We start from the raw sequence: 24102 nt of genomic DNA, 5'->3' as shown, positions 1-24102 counted from the left end.
TGGAAATAAATGGGAATGTTAGTAATAGTTAGTAATAGCTATTAATAACATTAAAAAACAGGAACCATGAATGCTAAATGTCCTTCAGTGCATGGGACAGAGTGTTAAAAAGTTGTCAAACCCCAAATGCTAACAATCTGCCTCTAAGAATGATGTCATAGTTGAAGAGAACAATAAAAGACACCAGGCACAGTGGTGCTCACCAGGAGGCTCTGTTGGATAATTTGGGCTCAATGTCAAGTTCAAGGCCAACTAAAAAGAAGGACCTCTCAACAATTCAAAAGGAGAAATTGATTAAGAGATTTTTCTGATAATGGATATTTCATTCTGCTGGATGCTACAGCCTTTTCTATTTCTTCAGGGTCTCAAAAAGCACTAAATAGGGAATATTTTTCTATTATCTCCACTATGCTGGGTGAAATAAAATACAGATTCAAATTAAATCATAGGAAAAGATGAGCGTGGGAGAAATGAAATGAAAGGTGGCACAGACTGGGAGTAGGAAGACAACATGGAGAAGTATGTTTATTCATGTGACATTCACACTGAAAATTACACAATCTAACAACTGCGATAGCTATACTGGGTTGTCACTTGACTGCATCTGTAATGAACTAAAACCCAAATGGCTGGGTACACCCAAATTTTTTTCTTTGTTTGGGGATGGGGGTCAAGACAGAGTTTCTCTGTGTAGCCCTGGTTGTCCAGGAACTTGCTCTGTAGACCAGGATGGCCTTGAACCCAGAAACCCACCTGCCTGAACCTTCCAAATGCTAGGACTGAAGTGTGACCCATCACCAACCAGCATGCTGGCTTGTTTTATATCAAGCTGATGCTAGTAAGGTTCACTTTGGAAGAGAACATAAACTGAGAAAATGTCCCCACCTCTAGGCTGGTAGTCCTGGGCACTATGAGAAAGCAGGCTGAGCAAGCCACGAGAAGTCAGTAAAGAATACTCATCCATGGCTTCTGCTCTGGTTCCTGCCTTCAGGTTCCTGCCCTGGCTTCTCTAAAGGTTTCTGCCCTGGCTTCCCTAAGTGATAAACATACTAAGCTATAAGGCAAAACAAACTCTCCTCCCCAAGTTGCTTTTGGTCATGGTATTTCAGCACAGCAACAGAAAACCTAACAAAGGCACTTGTGTTAAGTATCTTTTTCTCTAAAGGACAGTGTCTTAACAATTATTCCAGGTCACTGTCTACCCCAAATTTCTTAAAAATTATGAAATATTTAGGAGTGAAGAGTAGAAGATATAGAATGCAATAAGTAACGTGAAAGAGTTAAAAACTCTGCAGTCATATGGTCCAGAATTCCCCTACTGTTGTTTCTGAAAAAGGATCATATTATATATTGCTGTCCTCAAACCTGAAATTCTGTCTCAGTATCCTTAATATTGAGATTATAAATTTATACAGATTACATGCCACTACACCTGGCAAAAAATAAATGTTTTGTAGAAGCTGTCTTCTCTCTTCCATATATATAACAGGAAACTCAAACATCAAAACCAAATAACAAAAAACTTCTAAAGGAAGAAACCAGCCTGTTTCAATACAATCAAGGGTTAATCTCGTAGCACATTGATAATTAAGCATGTACACACTCAATAACTTTAAAGATATAGAATTTACATAGTCTGAATTCCATAGATTCCTTTATCTTTAGTGATAAACACTAAAGATTGTCTGGAAGCATTTAACTCACCTCTTCCTGATCCAACATTTGTGTCTTCAATTTCTCCACCAGTTGGCTCTGTTGGTTAATCTCTTCATCCTAAGAAATATTAAAGAATCCAATTAACAAAATAGACCATAACTTCCCAGCACCAATTCTGAATTATTACTCCTCCAAAGTAGTCAAAAGAATTTACACACAGTTTCCACACAGAATTAAAATTACATTTTCTTCCCTGATGCTGGTAATGGAATCCGAAGCCCCATGCAATGCAAGCATTCTTCACTTAGCTGTACCTCCATCCCCATGAAGTATGTCAGCACTTAAATGTACTGTGACTGATGCTCCAGCCCTCTGTAATCACCTCCAAACTCACTGTACACTCAAGGCTAGCCTTATACTCCTCCTGCCTCCACCCCCTCAGTACTAGAATTTCAGCATGTCCCACTAAATCCAGTAATAGTTTGGCCTTCTAAAAGCTAACAGAAATAAATTTAAAAAACAAAATACTGATATCAATAGTATTTGAAAACACACAAGTCTAAAACAAGGAATGTGAACTCTACCTTGTCATCAAGTTGTTTATACAATTTAGCAATTTCTTCTTCACACTTTCTTCTTTCAGCATCTGTAAAACTACCAGCCATTCCAATTGCAGCAGCTGGTTTATCATTGGCAATAGCAGTATCTTTATCTGCTGTGAAGGCTTCCAAATTAGCTTTCTCTTTGTCAAACTGCTCATCAACAGGCACTGTCTCCCCTAAAACGACAATGAAATGGTGACTAAGAATGTGCCTACCTAAAACAGGCATTCCTTCCCTCACACATTCCTTCTGCTGTTGGTGCTCCCTACTGCCATTTTATGAGTCCCAGTTCACCATCTTCTTTGCTCCTCTTCCTTACACAGTATCAGCAGCTCTTACCAGCCTTTCTTTCTGCTCCCATTCTGAGCTGTTTGTTTGGTTTTTAGAATGGGAGATTCCTGCCATGTAGAGAAGGTTCTGCCTTCCAAGCGCTAGGATTAAAGGTACATACTACCACTCCCATCTACATTTTACATATAAGTATAGATAAATGTACCTAAGTATATATGCATTATACATGTATATATGTATGTATGAGTGTGTGCACAGGTACTTCATACACGTAACTGTATTTGATCCAAGGCTATGCTTCCCATGTGCTAGGGCTGCAGTCTTATACCACAGAGCTCTGTCCCTGACATCTGGACATCTGCACTTTCCCTTCATCTTACCCCTTCTCTGAAATCCATCCACACTTACCTGTTACTGACTTCTTCCTAATGTAGCCTTACTATACTGTAGCATCTACAGCTCTTACTTATTGTTTGAGGTAATGTAAAAGTTTAATGACAGACCTTCATCTTTATTGAAGACCTCTACAGGTTTAAAAACTGAAAGCGGGCTTTATTTTCATTTTCATTCATATAAAACTCTCAGGTAGGTAAGAGGTCTAAGAAAGGTGAAATGGTGCTTAAGTGATTACTTACCATTACGCCATCGGTTGAGCTCATTCTCCAGCCACTGGATGGTGTTCCGTAGAGTCTTATTTTTTTCCTTTTCCTTTTCATACTTCTTTTTCCACTGCTCTGCAGTTAACTCTACGTTGACACAGACCGTGTTCTTAATTGTTTTGGCCCTAAGCGATGCAATTCCAGAAAGGATGACATCATTAAGGAAGAGTAATCATTACAAAAAAAGGATATGACACAAGTATTTTCAATTGACATCCCTATTTAATATATGACAGAGCTAAGTAACAAACTGTCCAAGTTTATCTAGTTCTTTCTTAGAACAAATATTAAAGATAACTATTCACAACCCAAATAAATATCTGTCAGCACTCAATCTTTGGTAATATTTAAAAGAAAAAAAATCAAAACTAAGACTATATTTATTTTCCCAACTCACGTGCAAGGTTGAAGCAGTAACCTGTGTTACCCATCACTGCATATGTAAGACACGGCTGTCACTGATTTTCCTACAGTAGCTGTTTCATGTATGTTACTTGAGCCTTCAAGTGTCAGTGAGCTTGACATAGGCTCATATATCTGAAAAGCTTTTACTTCATCACCTGACTCAGAAGTTTACTTTCATCAACAGGAAATCAGACAATTAAATTTCCCAGTTAATTTTAATGTCTACGAAAAGTTAAAGTTCGTTACGTCCAAAATACAGCTCTAACTTACACGACCTATGTCCTGACAACAGATTCTAGTTGTCTGACAATACGTCTGGACTTGAGTAGTAGCTATCTGACCTATCTGACATTAGGCTTTGTATTTCAACAACAAACCTTTGACCAAAGAGGAGAGTTGACTTGGTCTCAGACTCGTTGTAGGATGATGGAGAGCAGCAGATGACAATAGTGGTCCTGCAGTTGCCACCTAATGAGTCTTGAAGGATTCTGGTCATTTTACTATCTCGATAAGGAACATAGGTCTACAAACAAAAACAAAACCAGTGGGGTTTTCAATAACAACATTTGTTGGATAACTCTTGGTCATCTTGTTTCTGCCTCAAGCATTGTGACCAGATGTACTTTAACTATATGACTGATTTCAAGATGGGATACAAACAGTAAACTCAGAAGACAGCACATACTCACTCAGTTTTACGTCTGTGTACATGCATACTCTCTAAATAACTACCATAAAACAGGGAACCGACAGACTTAGTTATACTCACACTGCCCTCTGCCAAAGCAGAAATGACATTTCCAAGTGCAGAAAGTGACTTGTTGATGTTCTTAGCTTCATCCAGCACAGCACCTTCAGCTCCAGTTTTACTAACCTGTAAGTAAAATTTCATAGTGAGACAAACTCACAAGTTTAAAATAATTTTCTTCTACCTTTCCAAATACCCACCAATAAACAGTAGTATAAAATTACAAAGAAGAAGGGTGTTCACACTAAGGACTAGAAATCCTTAAATACCCACTATTTGTCCAATAGCCTGGTCAGAGAACTAGCTAGATAAGAATGTGATTAGAGAAATATTAAAATGTATTTCTAGTATGCTTTTGTCAATAATAAATTTATAAGCGAGTCTGTAGTTTTCACTGTTATCTCTCTGTGCAGTATAAAACAAGGAACTGGAAATCACCTAACCCATAAAGCAGATGTCATAATTTGCTAAAAATAAAGGACAGTTCTAACACTATATAAACCCAAGCACTAAATGGCTTCTAGAATTAAGAGTAGTGGGACTAACTGATAGATAAGCTGTGTGTAAGACTTTCAGGAAACACGACTACGTACAACACTCTAAATCAGAAGAAGCAAAATAGCATAATGGCCACAGAGTTCTATGTTAATACATTTAAATATTCTAACTTTTATAGACTACAGTTGACCCCCTATACCCATGGATTCAACTAGCCAAGGTTGAGAAGCATTCCAAAACAAGCTTCATTTATTTTTAACATATATGGTTTGTCTCTAGTCATAGTCTCTATAAACAATACAGTCTAACATTCTGTACACGGTCTCCCTACACTAGGCATCACACAAGAGAGATGAAGAATAAAATCATCATGGCATATGCTAACAAGTTGTCAATAAAAGCATACTTCTTAATCCAAATACCCTACTAACTGAATCAGATGTAGCTAAATGACAGTCACTTGAGAACAGGTTACTGACTTTAATTATCATATAGCATTGGTATCAACAGTATAATTCCCAGATTACTAAATCCAATTCCACAGGTTCTCAAGATGCAACAATGCATAGCATATAAATTGCAATTCAAGGTAAAGGTTATAGAAAAGCCTAAGTATCCACTAGATTTTCAAAAGAGGGCTTACCTTTTCACTGCCAGCTAAATCAACCAGATAAAGCTTTCCACTGAGCTTCTGTTCTGTTTGAGTGTTCTCTTGCTTTACATTAATGAGAAATATACTGTGACTCCTAGAGCTGTGTTCATTCATATCTGCAATGACATTAGTAAGCAAGTATAAATAGTTCCTTCACGAATAATCCCCCTAAAGCATTATTTTATACCAAAAATATCTTGAAGTTAATAGACTGCATTAAGTTGTAAGATAAATATGCCGTGGTCAGTACTGAGTACTCCACTTACTTGTAACTGCTACATGTCTGTTGGATTTCCCTTCATCTATGGTATCCATGACTTCATCTGGACTACACACGAATCGCTCTGTGCACCCCTGTGGAGTAATTTTAAAGTATTCTTAGTACTCTTTCAAAACTCTCTTGCAGGGTTTTCTACAGTAATCATTCTCTTAAGTACCTTTACATAGGGAACACGGTTTTTGTCTTCATGGACTGAAAGGTTAGTCTTTGAAACTGAAAAAGAAAAGTTGTATTAGCAATATTACCTTGACTCTAATATCAGTTATGAAATAACCAATATAAGTAGTAGGTTTCCTTTAGCTTAACAACAGAAATGTAAAAATATACATTTTATACACATCTATGCACTACTATTTTTTAAAAAAAGCAAGGCGCTGTAAACATTAGGGGAGTAATCTAGAAACTAATGTAAAAGAAAAAACAAAAAAACAGAAATTTCAAACTTCTACCACCCACATTTTACAAATAACATTAGGCCTAAGGGAAGGACAATTTATTTAACACCTGGAACCAACACTTTGTGTTTAAGCTCTACAACTCCCGATTTAAAGCCCTCATCACTTAGGAAGTGCCGACAGAATGGCATCTCAAGTTCACATTCCCTCCCAGCTATAAGGAGCTATTCCTTCACTTCTTAGTAAATGTTGCTTGACTTAAAGTAGAAGTACACGTATGCTATTAAGTTATCCTATGTATAATTTATCACTTTATAAAATCTCACCTATGCTACTAAGAACATATAACCCTAGAAAAGCAACAGTTACTACTGAAATTATTAAAGCAAGAATTTAACTTACCATCTAACAGGTCCCTTATCTTATCCAAATATATTTCAAAATATGAAACCTAAAGCACAAAGAAGAGTCAATCAGTTAAGTTACTACAGCTTGTTCTCTCTACAAACAATGTGGTCTAAGTGCCAGATACCTAGACTAGCACACTCCACTAGGACACCTCACATGCTAACAGAAAAGTGAGTCACTAAGCTGCTTAGATAATGAAAAGCCCTTTTCTGTTACAACCACCCACAATGGACGAGAAGAGGTAAATGTGGTGGGAATCTTGAAGCTCTGTAGTTAAACTGCTTTCTACAGTGAAAAGCTAAGAACAGACTTAACTTACCCAGTTAGTCATCTAATGGCAAATAAACTAGATAATTCTAACCAACTCTAACAAACCCTTCAGCCTTATAGACCTCTAACAACTTTTAAATGTGACTTTCAGAAAGCAGCTATTTTGGAAAATAAGTATCCTAAGTAAAATAAAATATAACCTTTCCCACAAAAGCTTACCTTAATATGAAATTCCAAATTTTCGTCCATGGAGTAAATATAATTAAAAATATCTTGCACTATTCTTGGAATAATTCCCATGCCCTCTGGATCATGAAGTTTACCCTGCATAGAAAACAAAGCATAACTGTTAACAAATTTCAAGAGAAAAACTGAAACAAAAAAAAAACCTCGTGGCTCTTTACTGATATGTAATTAATAGGATAAACATTGTGACTGGGTTTTTTCTTTTAGAAATAGCTCTACAAATAATTTCAAAGTTTCAACTATTACATATCATATTGTATAAGGATATACCAAATAAGTTTTCTTTTTCTCTTCTTTTTTTTTTGGGGGGGGGGGGGGGAACAGGGTTTCTCTGTGTGGTCCTGGCTGATCCAAATCTCACACTGTAGACAATCTTATCAGAAGTGTAGCAGATATTCAGGAGACAATCACTTTTAATACGATCTAAGTTTTCTCAAATCATAGACCAGAAGAAAAAGTCCCGTTTAGTGTTAAAATACTTTATAGTTATACTAATTTGTAAGACTCTGTAATATAAAATGCAGGTACAGCTTACTAACCAAGCTCAGGAGCTAATCAGAATCTTGCTCTTACATGTGTATTATTTGTATGAGAAAAGGCAATAAAGATTAAAAAAGTAAACACAATGAATTAACTACAAGAAAGCAGTAAGTGGCTGACTTACTCACACTGTAAATTACCCTTACGCAGACTATGAAACGTTACCTCCATCGTATGGGTCTTCCCAGATGATGTTTGTCCATATGCAAATATCGTTCCATTATAGCCCTCAAGAACATCTACAAAAAAACAAAACATCTTGTATTTCTAGGTCTTTTTCCTTAAGAAATGCTCTCATTATCTAATGTTATATGTAATGAGCTTATAATCATCAAAGAAGGCATGGAAAGATGGTATATTGGTTAGTTTTAGGTTAAGTTGACACAAGCTAGAGTCTCTGAGAGGAGGGAATCTCAACTAAGAAAATCCCTCTATAAGATCTGGCTGTAGGCAAGCATGTAGAATTTTTTTTTTATTAGTGAGTGATATGGGAGGGCCCAGCCCATTGTGGGTAAGACCATCTCTAGATTGGTGGTCCTGGGTTCTGTGAAAAGCAAGCCAGTAAGCAGTGTTCTTCCATGGCCTCTGCATCAACGCATGCCTCCAGGTTCCTGCCCTGCCTGAGTTCCTGCTTTCACTGCTTGTGATGAACTGTGTAAGTGAAATAAACCCCTTGTTTTCCAAGTTGCTTTGGGTCATGGTGTTTTATCACAATAATAGACATAACTAAGATAGATGGCTCAGTGGTTAAGGGTACTCTCGTTCTTCCAGAGGACCCAAATTCAGTTCCCAGCATCCACATACGATGGCTCATAACCACATGAAAGACATCTAATGGCTCTGGCCTCCAAGGTCAACTGTATTCCTAAGTGTGTAAACGCCAGCCCAAAACACACAAACACTTTAAAATTTCCACTGCTTAAGATCAACTTACCAACATAGAGTTCACCATTTCACTATACGTAAATTCTAAAGCTTTATTATCTATTGACAAAAACCCTATGAATTAAAATATACACAGATGAATCAGCTCTACAAGCAAGTATAACTAACTGATTCAATCATGGTTTGGATGAGACTGGCCTCCACGGGCCTGTATTTCTGCGTGCTTAGTCCCCATTTTGTATGCAGTGTGTTAGGTAAGGTGCATAATTAGAAGACATTACAGCCTGCTGTGGTGGGTCCTGTCTCATGTTCTTCCCTTCCACCAATCTCAACAGAGAATCAGGAGTTCAAGGCCACTCTGGGCTATAAAGCCCTTGGAGACAGAGTGGATACAGGGGGAAAGGCATTGTTTACTACTGAAGGTAATTAAGAAACACCACACATCTAAAACTTCCTTTCAAAGTCCTTTTGTTGTTACTGTATTCTCTCCTTCCCTTTTCTGCAGTACCAGGGATTGAACCGAGGGCCTTGTGCATGGCAGGCAAGTGCTGAGCCACGCCCTCCAGTGCCTTTTATTTGGGCTATTATTGCTCTTTCCTGTTAGCTCATTTATTTGGTGGTACTGGGATCGAACCTAGAGCCTTATTTATGGCAGACAAGCACCCTTGAGCTACACTGCATTTCCCAAAGACCTTTTATTTTTAAGGGGAACAAAATAATTTCTTGAGTTACACTTATAATACATGGGATAGCAACACTTATGCTAGTAAGTCTAAAGAAGCAGGGTAAACAGGGCCAGAGCCATTCCAATTCACCTTATATGTAACTGCTATCAATAGGTCTACGTCAAATACCCTGGCTTAAGATCTTTCAACCAATCACACACCTAAGCATACAATTCAATGTTTTGATAAATCTTTTAAAAAGATCCTTTCTGGGGCTGGAGAAGTGGCTCAGCAGTTAAGAGTACTGGCTGGCTGCTCTTCCAGGATGTAGGGGTCAATTCCCAGCACCTACATGGTAGCTCACAACTGTAACTCTAGTTCAAGGGGATCCAATGCCTCTTTTGGCTTCTGCAGGCACCAAACACACAGTGTTGACTATACATGCAGGTAATATACCCGAACAAGTAAAATAAGACAAAAAAATTAAAATAATAAAAGTAAAAATGTCCTCTCATGATATATCCAATTATCCTGCTACTTCACAATTGGGCACTAACACTTGTAGGTAGATATCTATATAATACATTTGCCAGACTACATACAGCTGTATAACACCGGGGCAATAAATGCATACATGTAACACATCTGAGATTTAAAGTGCACTTTTTAATGTTTCATGTAATCACAGAGGCTGTGAACTATGTAATACTGAAACATTAAGCACCCACATTCACCTATGTTATTTGGGGTGTAGAAAAGACAACAAATGCTAAAATTATATTTAAGTATTCCAAATAGAGTGACTGCATTTTTATCGGTTAAAGGAGTATCAAGAAGGGCTAGTTTCAGCACCTCTGAGGTACTTGGTCTTGGGTGCTCGTCTCTTCCATAAAATGGTCTGCATATGACCTGCGCACATCCTCTCATGTACTTAAGTCATCGGTTCATTTCCTGCTAAATGTAAGCCAGTGCTGTGAAGTTGTTCCACTGTATTGTTTAGGGAACAAAGGATCGGGTACATGCATACATGGGGTGTATGTGTGTTTGAAATGGCATTATTTTATTTGTATGTATATTTGAGATGGCACAAAGACGTTGGACCTGCAGTTGATGGACCTATGGCTGACTGCAATAATTCTTTTCTTCAAGTCTGCTCACCTTTGTGCTTTATAATGTCACTGCTCCACTCTCAATGTCATGTGCAGAAAGTGTGTGACCAGGACTCTGTCACTAACACCATTTTACTGTTTGCTCTGGTCACGTGTGTGCTTGTTCCTTATCTATTAGTACATCTCAAGGTAAGCTGCAGATGTCTAGACACTTCAGGACTTTCTACCTCACACTATGAGGATATACACACCATTACCTAGCATTCAGTAATTTTCATTTTTCTTTTTAGGCAAAAACTAATGTAAAATCTCTTACAATGTACTTTAAAATCGTGGAGAATACCAATCTGCAGCCACATAACCCTAGCGTAAATTACACACACGCTTACCTGGCTCTTACTCATCTTATTTCCCCACCATCCTTCCCCATATTTTGCAGTCAAATGTAACAATTTCATGATACATGGTCTCCTCCACATGTGTTGCACATTGTTTTCTTGGAAATGCCCTAAGGGTGGACGTCACCTCTACCTAGAAGGCACCCCCTTTCTTCACCTTCCTTTAGGAAGACTAACTTTCAGCTTTAGTACTTTCGTGATTTGAACAACCACTCCAAGTACAGGAAAGCCCCATGCTTACAGCTGTGCATCCACCCTGACACTTGTCACTGAGATCACCACACATCCTACAGCCCCATAATCACAGTATCAGTGCTTGGCAGGAGGAACCCAAATTTTGTTGAATGATTATGAATGGTATACAACTTTCTAAGAACCCCCCCCCCTTTCCTTTTAATAAAATCTTGTCTTTTGAGAAACAGGAAGACAGCCGCAGAACGTCCACCAGATCTGGAGGCGCAGGTCTATGAACCCAGCTTCTGAGACTGGTGGTATCCATTTACGATGGACCTGGGCTACTGAGATTCCTGGTAAGACAGATACCTATGAACTTATACATGACTAAGACCTAAGCTAAACAAAATGAAATCCATCAGTGTGTGGTGTAACTTGCACATCAACACCACTGCAGCACATGTTAAAAGATTTGTCCACTTAAAGTGTCCACAAATTAATTAAATCAATCTTTTACTATTTAAAAAGGCAGAATGTAGCTCAATGGTAGAGCATTTGCCTATCGTATAGAGGGCTTTATTTCAGCATAACAAAACCAAAAGGCTAATGTAATTTTAAATTGTACTGATTTAAATTGCTACAGGCAGTGGTTTGTGCCTGCAATCCTGGCTCTGGGGAACTGGAGGCAAGCCAGCGCAGCCTAAATGTCCACCTACTGTATGACCTGAGACCCTGACCTTCCCTTACTAACCAACCACGCCACCTCCACCATCTTCTATTACTCTGGACTGATGGAACCCAAGTTGGGTTTTTTGGTCTTCTGGAAACTATAATCTACTAACTTTTTTTATCGGTTTGCTTTGGTTTTTAGAGACAGGATCTTAATAGGTAGCCCTAGCTGGTCTGGAACCCCTTAGGAAGCCCAGACTGTGGTAATCCTTCTGCCTCTTCCTCCTAAGAGCTGAGATCTCAGGCATACCATGTGTTTGTTTTCCACTCCTTTCCCGGTCTCTCACAAAGTAACTTAAAGGTATCATGGTACACTAATCTAAACATTACATGGACAATATTCTCAATTCTCTTGCCCTTCAACCTCCTCTTCTGTACTAGGTTGGTAAAATTCCAAGTAGGTGAATTCAATTCTTCTGGAAGTTAACTTCGGTTGGGCCCTTAATACTGCCCAGCAGAGCTTCCACATGCCTCAATTCCTACACTGCATCCTGTTCCTGGAACCACCCCCATTCCTCACTTTTCATGACTTACATTCACTATGCAGTATGAAATCAATGCCAAGTGTTTATAGTCCCCATCTCCTCTATAGATCTGCTCTCTACACACCCAACTTGCTATTGTTATTAAGTTACACCACCTCTGCTGTTTAATCCTAATTTAGCTGCTTTTTGAGACAGGTTTCACTGCCTAGACTTGGCTGGCCTGGAACTTACTATGTAGAACAGCTTAGCCTTGATCTCACAGAGATTGGTCTGTTTCTGCTTTCTAAGTCCTCGGTTTCCAAGTCCTCGGTTTAAACCTCTGCCACCACACCTGCCCTTACTCATTCATGTTTATATTGAAGCCCAACATGTCTGATAAATATCTAAGATTTTTGCTATAAGCTAAGGGGCATTTTTAGAACTGTCAAAAGTATCATTATCATAAACAGCTATTTAACAGTAAAAGCCCTTTGATAAAAAGGTATTTTTATAGTAAACAGAAAGTCTAGCACCCTCTCTGCTTTTAGAGTTCTAAGGTTTTAGAAAATATAAAACTAAAAAAAAAAAAAAAATTCTTGTAGGTGCAACTTTTTTTAATCCTTGGCAATCCCTAATAAGTTCCTATAGAATTTCTCTCATGCCTGTAAGTTAAGCCTCTAAGGAAAGAACAATGGAATAGGAAAAAAGACTTATTTTCTAATCTTTAAAAATGTATCCAGCCACTTCATTTCACACAGTTCTGCTTCTACACTAGTGCCTTGGGAATTCTCCCTTCAATAGTAGGCTGGTAACATAACTGTAACAGTCTTCACTAGGTACAATATATCATGGAATACAGTAACTAAAAGTACAGTATGTTTACTAGTTGTGTTTAGATTTTGTTACTTTAACTCTCTAGTCAATGCAGGTAAAAGCGGGCATTAAAGAAAAAAGCAATGTTGGGTAAAACTGGAAAGATCACAAACCAAATCTTACTTAATGCTAGATAGTAAATAGACTGAGTTTGACAAGTTACACATATTTACCTTTAACAATCTTTTTTGCACAATCGTTGTACACTTGCTCCTGAGATGTGCTTGACTGGAACACACGATCAAATGCATAAGGCTTCGACTAAAAATGAAAACAAAAGCGTTACAGACCGTAGGTGAGTCCACGCTTTTAAACAAACCATAGGTGAGCGCACGTTCTTAACCTCAGACACTGTGGTGTCTCTAGCTTTAAAAACAGTACACCTGCTATGCATCTTGAGGGTAAGATACCTTAGAAAATCAGCTCCATGAAAACAAGAACTGAGGAAAAAAAAGCATTTTTGTTCTGAGATAGGGTTTCACTAAACTGTCCAAGTTGGCCTTCAACATGAGAGTCCCTTGGCTCCAACTCCAAAGTAGCTTGGATTTCAGGCCTTCAGCACCAGGACTAGTGTCCATTTTCAATACTAATATTACTTTGCAAATTCGAAAAATTAAGAGTTTGACAGGCATAAAAACCATTGTTAATGACAAAATTAAAATAGAATTTCTACCGAATAAAATTCAGTACTCTTAGGAAAATTTCATCCAGCTTTTCATCTTTGCATTAAACAAATATTTATGGAATGAAGCCACAATGACCAAGACAGATTCTGTTTTAATGGAGCTTAAATTTACAGTGAGATACACATGACACAATTAAGTGACCACAGCTTAACTGACAGACACACTGAAAGAGTACGCTAGAGGACAGCAAAGGTGTCAAGACAGTCTTAGGAAAAGCACCTGACTCACTGGCCCTCTTTTCAGTCCTAGCCATGAAGCCAGTGGGGTGATGTGAGGAGGGAGTGTGGCCATCAATAAGATGTTTGCAGAGCTGCCGTCAAAAGCAGCTTATGTGACAGTCAAGAAACAGAAGTCCAGTCTAAGTGTCAGGAGCAAGGAGCAAATGCAAAAGGATCAATACAGTGAAAAGGCCATTATATTTTGTAGATATTTTTAAATATCTACGTAGAATTTTTTTTAAGTTCAGAATATGTGGCCATGGAGATGACTCACTGGGTGATGGAGCTGCCAAGTCTGATGACCTGCCAACCCCCAGTACTCAGGAAGGGGCCTAGTATGCACTCTACGATGCTAAAATCATGTTTTCCCTAGAGTCATGGCTGCCGTATTTTTTCCTTTAGGAAAAACTAGGGAACAGGTAGATGCATACTTAGGTCTTCTGTTCCTCTTTTCCTTGTCTTTAGGGGACTGATCTTAATTACATTGTTCCTACCAATGTTCAACCCACCTTACAAATTAAATCTCAGACTCACAATTCTCTACTTGATTGTTCCTTCTTTTCCAACCTGACCTTCTTTGAAGTCAATGCTCTACTACTGACCCATACCCCTGTACAAACCTGACCTTTGGTTAAGTACGTATTTTTCAATTTGCAGCTACCTTTCCTTGAGGTATACATACTTTATATTCTGTTTTTCATAAGAATTAAATTACCCATATACTGTGTGTATACTTACGTGCACATACACATTGAAGACAACTTGGAGTAGTCAATACTTTCCAACTACTGAAGATAATTCTATATATTGCAGTATCAGATACTCAACTAAAACTCATTTAAAAGTAAACAAGAACATCCATCTCAGTATATAAAATTGTGTTCATCTTTAATAAGTGGTATCACAAAGGAATGTCTTAAAGTAAATTTATGATTGTCAGTAAATGTCTGATATTTCACATACCCACATGCCGTAAGTAGCATAAGACTATGCTTACTACTTCTTTGGCAAATGGGAAAGCTTCCAACCCAAGCCTTGTCTTTTCCCTACTACTTCCCACTAGTCGAGTCCCCTTGCAATTGGTGAGCATGTGACCCAGTTCTGAGTCAGATAAAGAGGTTCTCACTTTACTGATGTCCGTGGGATAAAATCTGGAGCTGTAGCATCCACCGTGCAAACTTAACTATGACAATCAAAAGTGAGCAGCTAAGCATGATAGACTAACAGTTCGGGTCTTGGAAGCAGAAGCAATATGAGCCTATTTCTAAAATCTCTATGGTACGAGAAAAATTACCTTTAATTTGTTTAAGCCCCAGTTGTTTTCCCTCAGCAACTGGAAGCATAGCCAGAATGACTTCATTTGGGCATCAATTTTGACTATTCTCAAAGTATCCTTTTGCTAACATGCTACTGACACATTAACACTCAATCCCAAACACTATGGACTAACTGCAGGGTCTTAAAAAAGACAATTTGGTATTTTACTATTTGACGAAGCATTCTTTTTGGATTGCAGTTCTAAGGTATTAATTGGGACTGGAACAATGGCTCAGGAGTTAAGAACTCCTATTATTCTAGAGGACCCGAGTTCTGTTCCTAACAGCCATGTCAAACACCCGCACCCAATAGCTTGTAACTAACTCTGCCTGCCTCCTGGGGATCCAGTGCCCTCTCCTGGCCTCCAAGGGTCTGAATGCATACATGCTTATATATTCTCACACACTCCAATAAAAATAAATCATTAATTTCACTGTGTAAGTCAAATGTTGACATTAAAGATACTGCCTGAAGTTACTAACTGAACCTGGCTTCCAGGAAGAAATCAAGACCTTGTGAATGAAAAATTCACAATTAAGATAATTTTAATCTTTTGAATAAATTAAACAAAGAAAACCTATATATCAGGTCTTAAGTTTTTTTTCTATTCATTTTTTGACTTGAAATACACATTACAAAACCTATAATTTGATGTGTTTTCAAAATTACTCTATTTTACAAACTCTCAAGTCACAAGATGCATCCACATCGGACTTAGCCCTCACAGGTAAGTCTAAGGAATGAGTTGAACTAAAGTACATGACACCTCAGACTTTTTGAATGACTTCCATGTGAGACTGCACAGAGCAAACCAAATTTGGTCATGAAGCAGGGATGTGTTACTGTTAGAGGGAGTCTGAAAAATGGTTGTTCAGACCGCAGTGTGCACTGGGCTTTTCCTCAGACACCTGGTGAGGACTCCTTCCTCTTTCCATTTTCAAGGCACTCAAGGTGTAATATCAAGCCAGTACTGACTTGTAAGTGCAAGTTGTGTTTGCTTGAGGCAAGGAAATGGAAAAGATAATCTAATTACTTTAATTCTTTTCTAATGTCCATGAATTCTAGCAGGTTGGCTTAGGTTTGGCAGCCTGAACAATATACCATATAAGGAACTATGATTAAGAGACATTTAACCCTGCCTATGCAGATGCAGAAACACTTCCATGAACCGTTTTGCTTTGGGGTTTTCACTTACAGCAAGTTCAGTGGAACACATTCTCATGTGCTCTCTCCTTGTTTTGTGAACTCTCTAAAGTAAGCCATTTTGTATTGTTTAAAGATTTTTAGGAAATAATTTGTTTCACTCAGTGTGGTCGTATTTGTGGTACTTTAACAAGCATTTATATCACAAATAAGACTAAAAGCTACTCAAATCATGTATAATACTGCAAGATCAAAAGCCTGCTTACCAGAATGCCACATTATATTATTAAAATTAATTATGAAGGTAACAGGAAAAAATTTGGACAAAATATTAAGAGCTAAACTTAGAAGAAAAGCAGAATCCTTATTTTCTATCTGCGAAGTGATTATGATTACCATTCATTTAAAATTATATACTAACACGTGTAGGTTTAAAATTTTGACTTAACTTAAAGATAAAGAACACCTAAATACCATATTAAAAACCATCTAGTTTACATGTTATACTGCTGTAATTCTCTCCTAAACAAGTTCTAATTTATCATGTTTAGGATCCAATAAAATGAAGAAAATAAATTATGTTTTACAATTTCTTTTCAATCTGGTTGTTGGGCACAGAGACTTTCATTTCATTCCTTAAACCCCCTTAAAATTCCTAAAAAGGCTTTTAAAATACAATTCGCTAAAAATTGAACACAAATACTCCAGCCAGCATATAAATATGGGTAATAAATGTAAGAAGTCAATTCCTAAAATAGTGAATGAAATATAGTAAATATCTTTAGTGTCCTCAATGTTTCCTTTGGTTTTATAATGTACTTTACTTTTCATTCATCATCAACCCTGAGTGTCTATTCATTGCTTAAACTTATTTGTATTACTTACAGAAACTTTGAAACAGAAATTATAACAACTTTCCCCAAAAGAAAGGACCTAAAATAAATGTTTTCTGTAGCAGTAACTATCTTTTGTTTCATGTATTACGGTCACAACCCTCTTGTCTGAGGCTCACAAGTGCTATGATTACAAGTAGATAAACTCCCATAACTTAAAACACAACTTAACACAAAGGCCTAAATTTTGGCATTCCAAGCAAAACAAATCTAAACGATATTTACAGATTTTAAAAAATATGCACAAAAACTCAGAATTAAGACTATCTTAATAAAAGTGGCAAATGAAATATGTCTTTATTGTATAAATCATTGCTAAAGCTGAATCATCACAGACTGTAAGTAAGTTTGGGAACTAACACTGGAGCTGAAACCTGCTATGGACTAACTGCAGGCTCCGCACCCACCTAACCACCGTCCTGGCCTCTGTGCACTAAGGAACAGGGTTCCTATGCTCCTTTAGTCCCTTCTTTACTGTGATGTCTTTTATAGCAGGAGCACCTGGGAGACTTACCAACAAAGGACTGGCCTGACAGTCTTCACCCAGCACTACTGGTGCTGGTGACCCGGTTTTTTTCTTTTCTGCCAACCAGGAGGATGTAACACTAACACATTCAATTTCCCAAACTGAACTTTGGAAACCCTCACATCAACACGCCCACTAAAGAACTATAGCACTACCTTCAGGCCAATGCATTCAATCAACAACCAGTCTCCTGTGACCTCAACGCCCTATTTCTAAATTAAGTAGCTCAAACAATATACTAAATATAGATTTCTATTCAAGAACAAACAATTGCAAGTAAAAAGTGATATTAACAACCGAACCCTAATAACGAGGTCCGTGGCATCATCCCTAATGATGACTTTACTTTTTAGTTTAGCTTGCTGGTATATATACAGAGGCAAATCTTACCAGTCACCTTTTAATCTTGAACTCAGAATGAGGTTTTCAGAGAACCTAAAATCCTAGATATATATACATACATACATACATACATACATACATATATATACATATATACATACATACATATATATACATATATATATATATATACACATATATATATAAAACCCTCCCTTTCAGGTTTCTTTAACAATAATCAATCAGCTCAGTTACATCTTACACTGCGAAGGAGTATTTGCTACCTCTCAGATTACCATGATCAATTAAAAATAGACTGTGTCTGTATTAACATGAATTTAATAACAGCGATTCCCTACCCCGCCATAAGGTCTTTATAATACTATGTCTCCGTTATAGTTATCTTTTCTACAATGTTAAAACACGGTAAAGAATAACATTCTAGATCTCTGACACTTATTTGGCCCAATCTAAATCTACTTATATCTATTACATTAGAGATAACCCTAATTTAAAAGAAAAGCCACTAGTACTTTTTACAGGCTTCGATTTCTCACTTATTACTGTTAACATGAAAAGTCTAGAGGGAGAACATTTGAGAAACATGCACATTGTTGTTACACACACACACACACAATGAACGTGCACTAAACTAGCTCCTGGGACGTAGCCTCCAGAGCCCCAGGTGGGGGAGTGTCCAGGCTGGGAAACAAGACACCTCCCAGCTGCCAGAGCTTAGCAATGGGGTGGGGGGTGATCCTCGAATCTTCACGGAGTCGCCTCAACTCAGCTCGCTCCTCCCTGGCAGTCTGAACCCGCAAACCCGGCTCGGGAGAGCGAGCACCCTCTGCTCCCTCTGGGCTCTGCGACCGGCCACGTCCCAGAACTCACCGCCCTGCCCGACCCGAGTGACGTGGGGACAGGGCCACTTACCGCGATCATCACCGTGTCTTCTCCCTGGAACTTGGCGACGTACTTGTCGCCGCGGTTCACTTCAGACTCGTTGAGAGGTCTGAAGCGACACATCACTTTGATATTGCACTCCGCCGGGTCCGCCATCTTTCTGGTAGCCGGGTCCGCAGGCCGGGCGCCACTCCCCGCCGCTCACTCTTGGGGTAAGCGACGGGAGCCAAGAAGCAGGCGTCGCGAGGACCCGAAGGCCCGGGCTCCGCAGCGTCTCGCGCCCCGGGCAGCGCCCGGCAGCGAGACCGAAGCGCTATCGCCCGCACCCGCGCCCGAAGTTCACTTCCGCTCTATCATGGCGGCCATGGCGGCGGCGCCCACCGAGCCTCGGTGCTCCTCAGGGTCTCCCTCACCAGCCTCCGCAGGCCGCGGGGACTGGCGAGCGGCTCCTTTTCTTTTCGGGAGGAATAGCCGCGGCCTGCGGCTCGGCCCACTATCCTGTCCCGGCAGCTCGCCGGCTTCCCGGCCAGCTGACGATCGCACCCTCCGAAGGCCCTAGTGCACAGGCCGGCGGCGAGCTGGGCGGGCGGGAGGAACACTGCGCAGGCGCGGGGCGACGCCCAGCAGCCAATCGTAGCCCGCGACGGGCCGCAGGCCTTGGCCGGCTCCACCTCAGCTGTAGGTTTAGGGCTTCCAGATCGAGTTTTCCTGGGAGTATCGCCAAGGCTGCTACGTAATTTCTCCGAGCGCAGGAAGGGTCACATCTTTTTCTTTGGAGAAGTTTGTTTTAACTACTTAATGGATGGTGTTCAACTTAGTTTAAGGCCAGACCCCTGAAAAGAAGAGCGCTTTCATTTTGGCTTTAGAGGGGAAAAATGATTACCGACGCACTCTTGGGTTTTATTTTGTTTCTGTTTTAGATCGCTCTGCCAAAACCGGGGAGATTTGAATTAAGGGTGGGGCATGGCCGGGGTGCAGCGGTAACCCACCCCGCCCCGCCCCGCACGCACGGGCTTTATTCAGACATATAACAAAGAAAGAGGAAGTTTCTTTCAAGTAATGAAAGGAGTTTCCCAAGAGATATGGTACAGCTGGGTGGGATGGAAAAAGAACCTCCCCTCACTTGTCACCTTTGGCTGCCCAAGGCTTGACGTCACGCAGCCTGGCCAGAGAATCCCAAAGGTATTTGGTGAATCTGAGGTCCCACTTCCCTGACCAATGGGAAACTCAGCTGCCACACCAGAGGGATGGTATTGCAACCTGTGGGTCGCAACCTCCTTGTGATTCGCATATCGGATTTTTATATTACTATCCACAACAGCAAAATTATAGTTATGAAATAGCGATGTTATCACCACAACATAAACTGTATTAATGGGTCTCAGCATTAGGAAGGTTTGACCAGATTAATACGTGTGGGTTACATGTCTAAGAAAACCATTCCCAGGCCTGGAGTTGTAACTCTGGTAGTATGCTTGCTCAGAAAGCAGGAGGCCCTGGCTTCAACCACCACCTGCACTTCAAAAACAAATGACTTACCATTCTCTTTTCAGAAGATAAATATCACAAAAACTCTGTGTGGAAAATGGCTCTGAGGTGCTGCAAGAGAAAACTTCAAAAAGATTAGAAACCTTTCTCCTGGTTCCCAGACTTCGCTGGGCAAATGAATGATGGAACTATGGACACCTCCACTGACCCCTGAGCTCGCTAGAACGTTCTAGCACCTCCAGAAGCAAACCCAGAGTTTAATAGATCCATCTTGATTGGCCTTCTGCAATGGAAGGAAAGAGCTCAGTTGCAGGGGAGCAGCGGAGACTAAGAAATGAAGAAAAGCAGGGCATTATTCCAGGCCTTGGAAGTGTGCAGTTTGGATACAATTTAAAGGATCCAGTGTTCTGTGAGGCTCCAGGAAAGGCAGAACTTTGAACAAAGGCATCGTCGTCAGATCTGGATAGCAGTGGGCCAAGGCACCAAGTCCTTGAGCATGACAAAGCACCTGTGTGGAGTGTTGTCCTGAGAGTACTCTTTTTCTCTGAATGCTTCACTTTTGAATTGAAGGCTGCTTTGCTGTTTCTGTCCTCCAGACAGACTGGAAGCTGTTCTCTTTGCAGATATTTGGAACCACAGGTTCAGGTAGTCCATGAACATAAAGAACAGAATTTTCCAGAAAGAAGTGGAGGGTCGGTGTAAGGAGGAATTGGCCACGATGCTTTTTGGACGTAGCATGTCCTTGAGAGACTTATCTTTTCCTGCTCTGTATTCTCGGTGTCTATTATTAGCCCAGGATACTAAGATTTTACTTTGCAGCCTCTTCCGTTCTATTATCATCTGATTTCTTCATCATTATCTGTATCCTGTCATCTTTATCTCTAATTTCAAAAGGATCTAGTTCTTCTGAAAAGCAGGTTTTTCATTTACATTCCGAATTCTCCAGTACCCAACTCCTGCAATAGTCAGCTTCTCTCTTTCCTCCTCTTCCTCTCCTCCTCTTCTTCCTCCTCTTTACTACCTCCTTCCTCTTCCTTTTCTTTTTTTAAACTTACCTTAAGGAAAAAAATTAGACGAATGTGTACCCTTTTGTAATCCAGAACTCGAGAGGCTGAGATAGAAGGATTTTGAGTTCAAAGCCAGCCTGGCTTACATAATGAGTTCCAGGCTACTTGAGATAGATACCCTATCTCAAATAAACAAAACAAAAAGAAAGCCAATAATAAAGGTAAGACCTTCAATAGTTTCTTTGACTATTAGCCCACTATCAAAGGTAAAACAGTGCCAAGCAGCCGTAAGCTATTGCAGTTGAAAAGGAAACCATAGTAAACAGAACTCTGGCTTATACTGAGAAAATTGGATGTTTTAAGGGAAAAATAGAGGAGCATTCCCAAGAGTTAACTCAGAAGGCTTCATGGGTCTGGGAACAAAGAAGGAAGATGTATGGGCCCGGGACAGATACTCTGGGGTACTGCTCTGAACAAAGGACCCAACAATGTCCTGGCCTTCCAACCCTTGTGTCTTAGTCAGGGTTTCTATGAAGCACTGGGGAGGAAAGGTTTATCTGGCTTACACTAACATGTTGGTGTTCACCACTGAATGAACCCAACAGCAGGATCCTGGAAGCAGAAGCTGTTGCAGAGGCCATGGAGGGGTGCCGCTTACTTGCTTGGTCCCCATGGCTTGCAGAGCCTACTTTCTTATAGGACCCAGGACAACCAGCCTAGAGATGGAACCACCCACAGTGGGCTGGGCCCTCCCCCATCAATCACTAATTAAGAAAAATGCCTTACAACAGGATCTTATGGAGATATTTTCTCAGTTAAAGTTCTCTCCTTTCAGATACCTATGGTTTGTCCTTAGTTGACACAAGGCTAGCCCGCACTTCTTACTGCTTCTTCCTGCATATCAGAATTTGGAATTTCAGGCCTCATAAAAACAAAAGCCATAGAGGGAAATGCCTTGCAAGAGCCTTCCGCTTTCAGACCCACCGTACATACTCAGGAAGGAAGCACCATACATATACTGTCACAGAACCACGAAGGAGAAAAAATGCTATGTAGGAAATGAGACCTTTCTCAACCTTTTGTGAAAATAGGTAAGTATGATGATAAAGTCCTATGGGATACTTCTGTCTCTGTGTTCTGTGAACAAAACCTGTCTGTGAGCAGACACCGTGACCAAGACAACTCTATAAGGACAACATTTAATTAAGGCTGGCTTACAGGTTCAGAGGGTCAGTTCATTATCACCAAGGAAGAAACATAGCAGCATTCAGGCAGGTATGGTGCAGGAGGAGCTGAGAGTTCTGCATCTTCATCTGAAGATTACTAGCAGCTACGATGAGGGTCTTAAAGCCCACACCCACAGTGCCACACCTACTCCCAAAACGTCACACCTACTCAAATAGGGCCACACTTTTTAAAATTGAATATTCTCTGTATTTAAATTTCAGATATTATCCCCTTTCTTTCATATTCATCACCCCTCCCCCTTCCATTGCCTCCATAAAAGTGCTCCCTCTCCCAACCACCCTTTCCCACCTCAGCATTCCCCTACACTGAGAAAACAGGCCTTCACTGGACCAAAGGCCTCTCCTCCCATTGATTCCAGAGAATGGTTATCCTCTGCTGCATATGTACCTGGAGCCATGGGTCTCTCCATGGGAACTCATTGGTTGGTGTTTTAGTCCCTGGGAGCTGTGGCAGGTTTGGTTAGTTGATAATTTTGTTCTTCCCATGGGATTGTAGACCCTTTCAGCTCCTTCAGTCCTTTCTCTAGCTCCTTCATTGAGGTCCCCGTGTTCAGTCAGATGCTTAGCTGCAAGCATCTTCCTCTGTATCTATATGACTCTGGCAGAGCCTCTGAGGAGGCATCCATATCAGGCTCCTGCCAGTAAGCATTTCTTGGCAACAGCAATAGTGTATGGGTTTAATGGCTGCATGTGGGGTGGATCCACAGGTAAAGCAGCCTCTGGATGATCTTTTCTCTGATCCCTGCTCCTCTATTTGTCCCTTTGTTCCTCCCATGAGTGCTTTGTTCTCCCTTCTAAGAAGGACTGAGGCATCTTCCTTCTTAGGGCCACATCTTCTAACAGTGCCACTCCTTCGGACGAGCATATATGAGCCATCACAACATTCATGAAGAGACAAATGATTGAATTTTTTAATTCTACTTTTAATTTGTGTGTATGTCTATGAGTGTGTGCTCTGTATGCAAGTGTCTACAAAGCCAGCTGAGGGCATAGGATCCCCTGGAGTTTCGGGTACAGATGGTTATTAGCCCCTTGACTTGAGACTGGGACCAAACTGACATCCTCTGGAACAGTAGTAATCGCTTCTAACCATTGAGATATCTGCCCATTTCCCCAAAAGACTGAGTTTCAAACCTTTGCCTCCCATGTTGTCTTCCATATATAAACCCAACAATTATAGTCCTGTGCAAGTCCTGTGTGGCTTGGTCCCAGAAGCCTGCCTAGGATGACTAGGAAAGGAGGAAAGGACAGACATACAGACACACAAGCAAGGAGTGGCTAAGCTGTGCTCTCCCTGACAGTGCCTCATTCTGTACAGCAGAAAAGGGGTTTGCTGACTCAGTGGAGGTGTCCGTATAAGAGCAGTGGGGTAGGAAGCTGCTCCC

General features: G+C 40.1%; 1 protein-coding gene across 2 annotated transcripts in view; it reads right to left on the bottom strand.

Annotated features, from left to right (window-relative positions):
- KIF5B (kinesin family member 5B) overlaps nt 1-19545 on the bottom strand; it is a 35199-nt gene extending 15654 nt beyond the window's left edge. For both annotated transcript variants that reach the window (XM_080917122.1, XM_080917123.1), the window contains exons 1-13: nt 19006-19545; nt 13121-13208; nt 7816-7889; nt 7084-7188; nt 6589-6637; nt 5949-6004; nt 5778-5865; nt 5503-5627; nt 4383-4487; nt 3991-4136; nt 3185-3333; nt 2241-2434; nt 1705-1773 (exon numbers count right to left, since the gene is read on the bottom strand). In XM_080917122.1, the coding sequence (XP_080773248.1) occupies nt 1705-1773; nt 2241-2434; nt 3185-3333; nt 3991-4136; nt 4383-4487; nt 5503-5627; nt 5778-5865; nt 5949-6004; nt 6589-6637; nt 7084-7188; nt 7816-7889; nt 13121-13208; nt 19006-19131 (1374 nt within the window). In that variant the 5' untranslated portion in view covers nt 19132-19545. The remainder of the gene's footprint in view (nt 1-1704; nt 1774-2240; nt 2435-3184; nt 3334-3990; nt 4137-4382; nt 4488-5502; nt 5628-5777; nt 5866-5948; nt 6005-6588; nt 6638-7083; nt 7189-7815; nt 7890-13120; nt 13209-19005) is intronic.
- Between the last annotated feature and the right edge of the window lie 4557 nt (nt 19546-24102).

Source organism: Micromys minutus (genome assembly GCF_963924665.1).
Source record: "Micromys minutus genome assembly, chromosome: 5".
NCBI classification, from domain to species: Eukaryota; Metazoa; Chordata; class Mammalia; order Rodentia; family Muridae; genus Micromys; species Micromys minutus.
This window is presented reverse-complemented; position numbering and strand designations above follow the sequence as displayed.